Source organism: Mesoplodon densirostris, chromosome 9 (genome assembly GCF_025265405.1).
Source record: "Mesoplodon densirostris isolate mMesDen1 chromosome 9, mMesDen1 primary haplotype, whole genome shotgun sequence".
Lineage (NCBI taxonomy): Eukaryota > Metazoa > Chordata > Mammalia > Artiodactyla > Ziphiidae > Mesoplodon > Mesoplodon densirostris.
Genome location: NC_082669.1, coordinates 15496304 through 15509134, shown reverse-complemented (window position 1 = coordinate 15509134; position 12831 = coordinate 15496304). Strand labels below are relative to the sequence as shown.

General features: G+C 39.2%; 1 protein-coding gene across 2 annotated transcripts in view; it reads left to right on the top strand.

Annotated features, from left to right (window-relative positions):
* The window catches only part of RELN (reelin), a 527861-nt gene that overhangs the window by 441214 nt on the left and 73816 nt on the right, over positions 1-12831 (top strand). For both annotated transcript variants that reach the window (XM_060107639.1, XM_060107638.1), the window contains exons 32-38: positions 2062-2220; positions 2407-2595; positions 3132-3405; positions 5952-6092; positions 6198-6375; positions 10195-10279; positions 11113-11295. In XM_060107639.1, the coding sequence (XP_059963622.1) occupies positions 2062-2220; positions 2407-2595; positions 3132-3405; positions 5952-6092; positions 6198-6375; positions 10195-10279; positions 11113-11295 (1209 nt within the window). The remainder of the gene's footprint in view (positions 1-2061; positions 2221-2406; positions 2596-3131; positions 3406-5951; positions 6093-6197; positions 6376-10194; positions 10280-11112; positions 11296-12831) is intronic.

The following is a 12831-nucleotide window of genomic DNA, read 5'->3' as shown; positions in this document are numbered from 1 at the left end:
GCAGGGAAGGAAGTGCAAGCGCCTTTTATGGCCTACTCTCAGAAGCCACACATTGTCGCTTCTACGATATTCTATTAGAAGCAAGTTACTGAGTCCAGCCACACTCAAAAAGAGGAGAATTAAGCTTCACTTTTTGATGGGAGGAGTGTCAAAGAATTTGTGGACATGTAAAAACACCACAGGTAGAGCCAGTTCCCAGGTGATGCAGGCACTGGTCCTTGGACCATACTTTGAGTAGAAGGTGCTAAAGGACCACCAGTGAGATTTTAGTCTTGTGATGCTTCATTTCTGGTACTGTATCTGCTTTCTGAATAGGTCACCCAGATAACTATCTAAATTATTCATTTTCTCTCCCTCCCTCTCTCTCCTATGTTATTAAATATAAACCCTATCAAACAAATTAATATCCACAAGAAAAACTATATTTTGAGAAAACATCGAGGGTTGGAGACTGGAGTTTTCTCAGATGCTCCTCACCTTGACTAGAATAAAAATGAGAAAGAGCCTAGCTTCAGTCTTCTTCATGAACTTTGGTGTGGTTCTCTCCCTTCTCCAACACATGGGTCTCACCTCCACCCACTGAAGCTCCAAGTGCGCATGTCTGCACGCATACACAGCATACTGCCTCCCCAGAGAGTTCTTATTCTTTGAGCTGTTTTTATCCTCTCATCAAACACGATGATTTCTTCTATTTTAAATATGGTAGGATTAATTCTCCTGAGATTTCCAATTTTTTTGCATGTTAGTCATTATTATTTCTGGCATCACCCCTTGTCAGATGTGGTGACAATAATTCCATGTAATATCAATTAACCTTAAAAGGCTTTCTTTTAGTTCTATATTTTATCATATTATTTCTTGAAACTTAATTTTAGTAAACTCTTTGCTATGCTACATGACAGAGGGATTGAGATGTTCTGGTTAGTCAATAATGAGGAAGCTAAAAAGTTATTATAAGAACCATGAATTCTTACAATTACAAAAAGGTTAGGACATAATAAAATTAATATAACCAATACAACTTTACTGAACATACTTTCTGTGAATACTCAGAAAGCACTTCAATATCCCCAGTCATAATTATGAATATGCAGTGCCAGTCTTAGGAATAGAATAGCAATTAGATAGATGCCAAGAAAGCCCTCTGGCCCCCTATCAAGTAAAATATACTTTTTTATTAATTGCTAATGATCATATATATATCCTGTTGATTCCTACCATTTCATCATTAGCAGTTTTTTCCTTTGCATTCAACATTACCCTTTCCCTGTGTCCTCTTTTAAAAGAAAACTTTTTCTGGGATAGGTAGCAGGAATAGCACACGAAGTATCTTAAACTTTAATGTGCATTTCCCTAAATCACACCTGGTGACAGGCAGAGGGAGGTGGGGTAGAAGGGATAAGTGAAGGGGAAAGGTGACACAGAGAAAGAAAGGTAGAATTAGAAAGGTAGAAAGGTAGAGAAAGGAAGGTAGAACCATCGGATGGGAGTGAGTTCCTCTGCTTTGCTATTTAATAATTTGTCTTTATTCAGTCTTCAGTGACCAAGGTCTGACAAAGGGTGAAGTGCCAGTAAAAATTCTATTCTGCTTAATAGAATTTCAGATTGGGCTGTGCTTCCTATCTGGTACATTGGTGGCAAAGCGCACTTCTTGATTTTGTACTGGGAGATTGAGATATTTTTTCTGAGTATATAATAATGATATGAGACTTTGTAAAGTTCAGGACAGAATCTAAAATTCAAATATGTAATCTGGAGTGGATTTTTATGTCCCCCTTCCCAACCTACTCTTCACTCATACAAAACTGAGTGGTCTTTAAAAGAGCTTATGTATTTTCCCCCTCCACTTCCTAGGAGTCAGTGCATAGAAACTGTCAAGAAATTGATGAGCCTTCAGGTCTACTAATTCATTGCTTGGAAGTTAGATGAATGTGCCCTCATCCTATGAGATGCAATCTGAAGTTTCTCCTGCAGTCTTGCCATTTCAAATAATACTGTTCCTTGCCTTTTTTGCCTCTAGGAGAGCTGTCTAAGTAACTGGATTTATGTCTTTTAACTCAGGCCTTGTTGTTCAATATTCAAATGACAATGGGATACTCTGGCATTTGCTTCGAGAGCTGGACTTCATGTCATTTCTGGAACCACAGATCATTTCCATCGACCTTCCACGAGAGGCAAAGACACCTGCCACAGCTTTTCGATGGTGGCAACCCCAACATGGCAAGTTACTGCTCACCCCAAGTTTCCCGGTAGCATTTAGATCATCCAGTTAAAGCCACATTGTACCGTGTGTTTCTTAACTTGCTGTCAATTTCTAGATAATTTGATTTAAAACCACAGTCATAAAGATATTCATATTGCTATATAATGAACCTTCTCTAACTGCCTTTATGCATCTGATTTCAGGGAAGCATTCAGCCCAGTGGGCCTTGGATGATGTCCTTATAGGAATGAATGACAGCTCTCAAGCTGGATTTCAAGACAAATTTGATGGCTCTTTGGATTTGCAAGCCAACTGGTATCGAATCCAAGGAGGTCAAGTCAATACAGACTGTCTCTCTATGGATACTGCTCTGATATTCACTGAAAACATAGGTATACATTTTCACCAGATAAAGGGAGAATATTTAATTAACTGGAGGATTAAATTACCTAAAACCCAAGAGCAGATTCTCTAATGCAAAACTGTGTGCATAACTGCCTGTACTGAGGGGGGATCTTGGAAGTAAAGACCGGTGTCGTCCTTTAATGTAACTTGTTGAGCCCAATAACAGTTTTTGCAGGAACTGTCTTTCATGGCATGCATAATATGACTAAGGTTTCTTAAAAGTGGGGCAAAAGTACCTATCTGAAAACATTCCCATGTCTCATAATTTGCAGAATTACAATTTGCAGACTCTCTATTAGCCTGTCTCAAGGTGGTAAAGCTTTTCAAGTTAGCAGCCTTCCATATTTCTGAGTCTATGCTAACTAGATAAAAATAGTCAACATGAGATGAAAAGCCAAAGCACATGTGAGACACTATAGATAAGACATGATTTTTGTTTGCCACTGAAAGCATGATGAGCAGAAACACCAAATAAGAAAAGAGCACGATTATGTGCTGCCATTAAACTTTTCCTTTTTTGTAGGAAAACCTCGTTACGCTGAGACCTGGGACTTCCATGTGTCAGCATCAACTTTCTTGCAGTTTGAAATGAGCATGGGCTGTAGCAAGCCCTTTAGCGACTCCCACGGTGTACAGCTCCAGTATTCTCTGAACAATGGCAGGGACTGGCATCTTGTCACCGAAGAGTGTGTTCCTCCAACCATTGGCTGTCTGCATTACACAGAAAGTTCCATTTACACCTCCGAGAGATTCCAGAATTGGAAGCGGATCACTGTCTACCTTCCACTCTCCACCATGTGAGAATTGTCATTTGGCTACATGTCAGAACTTCAGTTTTCTGTCACCTAATTGGGAAATATGATGCCGCTTGGCAATTCTAATCCTCTCTCATGATAATCATGCATGGAGTATACCGGGGTGGGGAAAGAAAAGTTCAAGGTGCTTGGGTAACAATTTTTAAATGTGGTTAAGAGTTCCAAGAGTTTGCCAAGGCTGAACTTTTCTGTTCTTCAGCAATGTGAAGGCTGCCCACCAGATTCAGTTTTTAAACTGTTGTAAAAACAAATATCTACCCAATAACCAGACTGATACTTATCCACGTGAAGCAGTTTGTGAAATCATCACATGTGGAAGAGTATCCTTAGTTGTTTGGGTTTTTTTTAATCTCAGTACCGGAATAAGAGTAAAAGGTTCGTTCTTTTGGGATGCTCGTATCCGTTTACATCTTTCTTCCCCTCCACAGTATTTCAGATCGCATTCAGGTGTTATATTAGGGCGTACAGCAGGCTCCCACTTTTGTGGTTTAGGCATTCGCATAATTGGGGGATCTTTCTAGGAACCAGTGTGTACTATGGTGGGTTGTAGAGATTGTACCATCCTGGGGCTGCTCCCCACACATCCCTGTATCTCCCTCCCACTGCTCTGCTCTGAATTGTAGGCAGATTGGCCTCTGTAAGCTGCATTTGCCAGCTGCATGTGTTTGCTGGCTTCCTGATAGATTGAGAGAGTAGCAGATACTGGCAAGAAATTGGAGGGTGGAAATAAAGTTAAACCAGGGTGTTCCTTCCCCTCCCTTTCTATCTCAAGTGCATCTTGGCCAACTTCAGCAGCTCCAGCTCCCCCGAGATGTCCTTCCATGTGACACTGGCCCCCGGGGAACTAACCTCATCTCCTCTTGTGTCCGTCCATCTTTGGACTTGTAGTGCTTCCTGACTTTGTTAAACTCTGGTTTCCTCACTGCCCCCATGCTCTGCCATGAACTGTGCATCCAATTCCTTGTGTTAAATTCCCTCTGTGTTAAATATTTACAGTGGTTTCCATTTTCCTGGTTCAATTTGGATTCAGAGAGGCACAAACAAGTGGCAGAAAAAAAAAATACAGGAAATCAAAGCGTTTTAGTATGTAACCCAAAATAGTTTCCTGTGGACCCCAGAACTTTAAAGAGTGCTAACTTGTAGCTCATTTATTCACTTTATTTTTATTCAACAAACATTTATTGAATATCTATTATGTTTTAGATCTCCGACACAAAATGAATAAGTTGATGCCAGGATCCAAATATATTATTTAGGGTAACAGGTATCTAAACAGTTATGTTATAAAATGATAACAGAAGCAAAACCCAATGATATTATTGAAACACAGGGAGATACTACCTAACTCAGTTTGGGGAGATTGGAGGGAGATTTCTGGAGGAGCTGATGCCTGAGCTGAGTCTAAATGAGTGAGTAGAGCTTGTCTGAGTGAAAAGGGCTCGTTGCGGGGCAGGGGGATATGTGCTGTTGTAAACCGAAATAGAATCCCAGAGGCCAGAAGAAACATGAGTTTATGGGGAAATGCAAGGATTCCATGCTATCAGAGTATAATTGTGAGGCAATAGGGGAAGATGAGGCAAGGGAAGAGGGCAGACGATGAAGGGGCCGTGTATTTATTAGCAGTTTGGCCTTGACATTGCATGTGTTGGGGAACCATTTCAAGGGTGTTAAGCTGAGTGTTGATGTGACTAGATTTCTGTTTCAGAGCCACCATGCTGGCAGCTGTGTTGCACTGAAGGAGAACTTGTGTAGGGGAAACTATAGCACTTGAGATTTTACTGTTGAAATTCCACTTCAAGTCAACTGTTCTACTTTCCAAATAACTAACAGATTTCTACTGTGCAATCTGTTCCTAACTGAGAGACTGCTGTTTGGTAAGGCTGCACATATTTCTAGATAAAGTGGTCTTCTGACAGTATATTCCAAATTAACAGATTGCAAATATAATAAAAAACATGGGAGTACATCACATCATTCTAGTCCTCACCTTTAAGGGAGCCAGACCCTCAGGAACCAAAATAGAGGCAGAAGTTGGATAGGGCTTCCATTTCCTACCTCAGAAACCATTTAGGGAACAGTAGAACAGAGACCTCATGGCAAGACCTTTGTAAGATTCCAACTTATACTCATGTTTATCCTCCTCAGTCTCTTTCCCAGTACTGAAAAGTAGTAAAAGCCTGAAAGCAAAAACTAAGGTTCTGCATGTAGTTCAAACACAGAATAAATTGATAGTTCAAAGTAACTCTCCCATCTCACATGTGTTCAGAGGCTCTTGTGTGAAAGAAATGGTGAAATATTTTTAAAACATGTTTTCTACTCTCCTGTTTGTGGGTCAAGAGTAAATAACATCCATTACTTGGTATGAAAACAAAGTGTCTCAAATAAAGAGGGAACTGGAACCCAGAGAGGGCACTTTAAAGGGAAAGAATTAAAATAAATGTTTTTGTGCTTTGAAGGTTACCATTCAAACCAAGTGTGGTTTGGGGTTTTTTTTGGTCATTTTCTTTTGTTTGTTTGTTTTTGCTTAGCTCTCCCAGGACCCGGTTCAGATGGATCCAAGCCAACTACACCATGGGAGCTGACTCCTGGGCTATTGATAACGTTGTGCTGGCCTCGGGGTGCCCTTGGATGTGCTCAGGACGAGGGATTTGTGATGCTGGACGCTGTGTGTAAGTTAATAAAACTGGCAGTTTCTTTCTTTGTAATGCAGAGATAAAGATGGCTTCTTGATCTCACGACAAATAATGCCTTTTCTCCACTCATTTTTTTCTTAGGTGTGACCGGGGCTCTGGTGGAACCTACTGTGTTCCTGTCGTTCCTCTGCCCTCGATTCTTAAAGATGATTTCAACGGGAACTTACATCCCGACCTTTGGCCTGAAGTATATGGTGCAGAGAGGGGGAATCTGAATGGTGAAACCATCAAATCTGGAACATCGCTCATTTTTAAAGGGGTCAGATAAGATTCTTCTTCACTACCACTGAATTCCCTACTTCACTCTCTGCTCCACACATATGCATTACTGTTCAGATGATGTATTACTTTATATACAGTTATTGTCTTCTAGGACATATCATGGTTTTAGAAGTCAGGATAATGGTGGTTTGGGCAGAAGAAAATGAGGTATAAATTGGAAGAGAGGATTAGGGGCCATCTGGACGGCTGGTAATGTTCTGTTTCCTGAGTTGTATAGAAATTACATAGCTGTGTTCCTTTGTGATAATTCCATCATGATTTGATACTTTCCTTTATGTAATTTATATTTCAGTAAAAAAGGTTCCATAAGGAACATGAATATGCTCATGTCAACAACAACAACAAAAAATGTTTCCTCTTATATTCACTGCCGTCACTTTTTATGATCACTTAGGCATAAAATTTTTCCTTTGCTTTGGTAATCAGACCTTCTTTACTCTGCTGGAATTATATATGTAAAAATTATATATATACTACTTCTAGAATCTTCTAGAATATAGCATTTTATGTGTAATTAAGTATCTAACTTAGAATATTTTTTAATTGATTTTATGGAAGGTCTTTGCTTTTTCCTTTCAGTTTCTTTCTTTTCCTCCTACCAATACAACCATTTGGTGACTTTAAGAAAACCAAACATTTAAGCCAAATTAAATAACATTCTCAAACATCATTAGTGTATTTTTTGTATTTCAACTAGATGTTGGTTAGAGGGTTGTTAAGCGATTGTGTGAAACAGTGCTGAGCTGGCACATCTTCATATGTGAATACATGCTACATCCTGTCTCACTCAGCTGGGGAAATCGGCTAATCTAGGTGTGCAAATGAAATCTTTAACAAAAATCTGCATGGGTTTCTGTACATCCTTAATAATTAACACCTAACAGTTAGAAAATTAGACACCCTGGAACTTTTTCAATTATAGCTAATAGATGCTGGCTATCATCCTTGTTTGAATCCAGAATTCTTCTCAAGTTTTAGATGAGATAGAAAAAACACTTTAAAGGTCAGAGAGATTTATAAGTCTCTGATTGCTATAAGGGGCCAAAAAAATTGAGGCAGGACATTTCGGGGTGGAAACTGCTGGGTTTTTGTGTGTATGTTTTTAAGTCTTGTCTGAGGCTTTAGCTCTCTTTACCACTATCTATTTGAAGCAGTTGACAAGACCAAAAAAGATAAAGTCCTGTGATTCAAATATCTTTACCTGATAAAATTTTAAGCAGTAGAATTAAACTGGTCTCTAGTCCTATAAACAAGGAAGACATATAGTCTTTTATATGTTCCCTTTAGCCATCCAAATGCAAGGGCAGCCAAGCATTATATGTGTTGGACATATTATCTATCAGCTCTGCAAGATGCAGAGAGGGCTCAGCGTGTGCCATTCAGTAGGTTGTAGTTTGACCTAGAAAGGCATTCTTTTGTGAAAAAGGAAATGATAGGCTCTTTTTAATATTTATAGATTCAAGAGTGCTATCCACTATTAAAATAGCTTCACATTTAGCACAATGGATTGCTGAATCTGGAAGAGGATGAGAAAAGAAACATCTGTTTGAACTAGAATATATGCAGAAGCTGGGCATGGCAGTTCCACTGGGCAATTATCAATATCAAGTGCTTAACTATAAACAAAATTTAAAATATGAAAGAAAGATACTTTCATAATTACAGATCATGCCAACTTTCAACAAAATTGCTCCTACAAGGGACTTCCCTTGGTCCAGTGGTAAAGAATCTGCCTTATGATGCAGGAGACACAGGTTCGATCCCTGGTCAGCGAACTAAGATCCCACATGCTGCAGGGCAACTAAGCCCACGGGCCACAGCTACTGAGCTCGCGCACCTCAACTAGAACCCACACACCACAACTACAGAGCCCACATACCCTGGAGCCTGCGCACCACAACTAGAGAAGAGAAAACCCGCACGCCACAAATAGAGAGATGCCAGCGCACCACAATGAAAGATCCCACCTGCCTCAACAAAGACCCTGTGTGCCACAACTAAGACCCGATGCAGCCAAAAATAAATTCAATAAATAAATTTTTAAAAAATTGCTCCTACAAGATACACTATAAAATGGGTTCTTTTATGGCTGACTTATATTGACCCATGGGAACAATTTTATACTCACATTCCATAATCAAGGGGGAAGAGTAATCATATTCCTTTATCTTGACGTTGTCAAGGGATATTTATGAACTGGATCTATTAACTACCCACCTCAAAGCTTTTTCACTGTATTGATAAGATGAAGAAGTGACCTTTCCCCATAAGCTTAACCTCTACGTGGCACCAAGCTGTTAAAACATCCAAGGTCTTATGTTTGTAAGTGTATGAGGCAGAGGGTAAGGACATAAAGACATGCAGTGATCAAGCATCAGGGACTGAGCAGGGCAGTGAGTTATTATGATAAAAGAAAAATAAGACTGGAAATATAAGGCTTTTACACAGCAGCCTTTAATCCAGGAAGCTTGAATCTATGCTTTGTGAAGTTCAAGGATGGGTATAAATGCAGTTGCTTTTTTATTACCATATCAAATAACTCTCAAATTCTAAATTTAACATTAGCTGGATATCTCTCCCCAAACCAAAAAATAATTTAATAAACAAAATAATGATATCTTAAAGGGTGGAGGATAAGTTTCAGAATCTGACATATCTAGGTTCAAATCCTGCTGTCATCACTTTTGCAATCTTGAGCAAGTTACTGTCCCTCTCAGATTTTGTTTCCTTATCTGCAGCAGGAAGATAATAATATATTTCCCTTAGGAGTGATAGGTGCTTTTTAAAGGAGTAAAGTGGTTCTTTTAGAACCCAGCCTGTTGTAGGCACTCCATATATGGTTACTATTAAAAAATTAGTCCTATTTAAAATTTTTCATCTATTGAAGAATGTACTCTATAATAAATGTTAAGAAGAAGAGGAAGAATTTGCTTTCTCTACCTAAGATTCCATTCGGTATTTGTTAGTTGATAATTAAGAAATCGATAGACAGTGTCCACTCAGTATCACACAGCCCCACACCACCAAAGAGCCACTTGATTCAGAGTCAGACCTGAGAAACTGAAAGGCCTGTTTGTACCTAGGACATCTGCATAGTGAAGTTCTGTTTTACGGGCTGTCACCGCAACCCTGTGTATACATGGAGAAAACAAGCTATGGAGCTGTCAATCCCAGGCAACCAGAAATAGTTAATTAGCAGAAAAAATTACTAAAGCCAAGATGATCACTTTCCACCTTCCTTGGCTTCTCTGCATGAATGGTTCCAGCCTGGGCTTGGGGACTTGCTTAGTTATGCCTTATTTAACTTGACCAACTGGAGGGTGTTGTGTCAGCCTGAATGAGAGCTTCCCAGGGCCGTCACAGCACGCAAATGAGTAAGTTCCTAAGACTCTTTGGAACCCTGAAAAAGTTACCTATTAGCTCCCAGCTTCCAGCAGGAGCACTTGGCACATTTTCTGTCTGTTTCCTCGTTATTCCCCTCACAACATGCTGTGATCAAAGGAGGCTGTTTTTTAAAAAGGCCTGTAGACGTGTAATGCTATCATTCTTGCACTGCTTTCTATAAGTCACAGCAAAGTGTGACTTGGAGTTGAGACAATGAAATATTGTTATTTAGGCATAGGGAATGAAAGCCATTGAAAGGGGAAATGATCAATTTTTCCTTCCAAACTGGACCAAGTATTGCTTCTTGATCATTATGTATCATTTAGCTAATGTAAGTCAGATGTATAAAATCAAAGGAAAATAATTCTGCAAATGAAATAAGATTGCCTAACATATGTGTTTTTGTTTACAGGAAGGACTAAGGATGCTCATTTCAAGAGATCTAGACTGTACCAATACAATGTATGTCCAGTTTTCACTTCGATTTATAGCAAAAGGTAAGCCATTTCTATGAGTATGAATTCACTATTTCCCTTCAAGCAAATTTCCCCATGTGTAATTCCTCCTCCACAGAGAAGTAACAGATTTGAGGCCTATAAATTTTGTTATATGGGAGAGCTAACATAAATTTGAGTACATAGTGTTCACAAATGTTCTATAATATATATTCCTTTTAATATAAGGGTAAGATAACTACTTGTTTTATAATAATTTCATACAGATGTAGTAATCATACCAGTCCTGTGGTAGTTAAATCTATTATCATGTCCCTGAGTCTTTTTTCCACCACTTCTTTCTAGCCGTAAGAAATTTAAATTTAAAACATTTAACTTATGGAAACTTGGGATTTTCTTTCACAGATGTGAACAGTGAACCCCAAAAGTCAACTCTGTCATTCTGACCTTTCATATTAACTAACTGATTTTCTTGACAAATAATGCCATTTGGATATAATAAATTCTCAAGTAGATTTTCTGTGTATTCTGAGATTTAAATGTTTGGCCCTTTGTAGAACTGTGATGCCTATAGAATCAAAAAATTTTGATGTAATATTTCCTAAATGAAATACAGAAAGATATGTGTTCATATCTAAGAAAAAGAGGGAGATACTATTGTGTGAAAATGCAACATTTGGTGTGTGTTTTGAGATATATTTATACAGAAATCCCAACCCATCATCACTTTAAGTTGCCTCGGAAGCATTTGGACTCTAAGGTGTCTATGTGAATATAAGTCAGCTTATGCATCGATGCCAAAAAAATAGTCTAAGATCATACCATTTCCCCCTTTTCATAATGATGTGTTCATGCCTCTGTTACCTTCTTCCTAGGTACCCCAGAGAGGTCCCACTCTATTCTATTACAATTCTCCGCCAATGGGGGAATCACCTGGCACCTGATGGATGAATTTTACTTTCCTCAAATGACCAACATACTTTTCATTAATGTTCCCTTATCATACACTGCCCAAACCAACGCTACAAGATTCAGACTCTGGCAACCTTATAACAATGGTAAAAATGCACATGTTCTCCTATGATCAAAACTGACTGCTGCACGTTAGCATGCTTGCTCCTAAGGTGTGGAGGAAGGGTTTGTCAGCTGAGTGGCTTCGCTGTCCACAGCACCTTTTACATGCTTCGCTTTTGAGGAGTTTCAAGGAATATTTAGCTTTATATATCTTTATCTTCATACTTGACTATGTATTATCTTCAGGCTTGACTCGTAAGTTCTCTTGATGTAAATACAGCTAAATCCTGTCACAGAGCTAAGGTTTTTAAAATTTAATCCAGCTCTACCATTAGGTACTCATCAGTTTTTACTGAATTCATTTAGGAATACATAGTTCTTTTTTTTTAATATGTATGTGTTTTTGTTTTTTTGGGGTTTTTTTTTTTTGGCTGCGTCGGGTCTTAGTTGCAGTATGTGGGATCTTTCATTGCTCTAGTTGTGGCGTGCAGGTTTTCTCTCTCTAGTTGTGGCACGCAGGTTCCAGAGCACATGGGCTCTGTAGTTTGCAGCACGTGGGATCTCTAGTTGAGGCACGCGAGCTCGGTAGTCGTGGCACATGGGCTTAGCTGCCCTGAGGCATGTGGGAACCTAGTTCCCCGACCAGGGATCAAACCCGTGTCCCCTGCATTGGAAGGTGGATTCTTTACCACTGGACCACCAGGGAAGTCCCCATAGTTCTTCTGAGTATGGCACTTCATTAGTGAGATAGAACAACATTACAGCAAAAGCCATGACAAAGTGAGAGGGACTGACACAAAGCAGATAGTGCCAGGGCTTCCCTGGTGGCGCAGTGGTTGAGAGTCCACCTGCCGATGCAGGGGACACAGGTTCGTGCCCCGGTCCGGGAAGATCCCACGTGCCGTGGAGCGGCTGGGCCCGTGAGCCATGGCCGCTGAGCCTGTGCATCCGGAGCCTGTGCTCCGCAACAGCAGAGGCCACAGCAGTGAGAGACCCGCATAACGCAAAAAAAAAAAAAAAAAAAAAAAGCAGATAGTGCCTGAGATAAAGTATTCTTATCACATACACTTGCCTCAGTGATAAGCTAATGTGAATGTATAATTTAACAGTATTTTCAAATGGTGGTTACAGAAAACGATTTTACCAATTTGTAATGTTTTATTGCTTCCTGTAATTCTACTAACTACTGATTATAAAGGACCAGACTCTACCAAATAATGCATTTAATGGCCTAAGTAAGCACAGAGACATCATAGTAAGCAGATTCTTTGCAGAGGTAACACAGAAATGGATAAGAAAAATATATTTCCATCTCTAAAATTTAACATGAATATTTCCTTTATAACTAGTAAGTCAAAAAATAATTTTAATTTACTGTGAACAGAAAAAATAATCTTGTATAATCACTGAGGAAAAGTCCAAAAAAGAAATGCAACCAGTTTCACAGTCCAGAGGATAGTTGTCTTCACGTTATGTTTGGAATGCTCACCAGTTGCTTTTCATTGTTTTCACCAACTGCTTCCAAAATAAGAAAAGGGAAGAAAGCTACTAGGATTAGAACAGTGATAGGATTAGAGAGG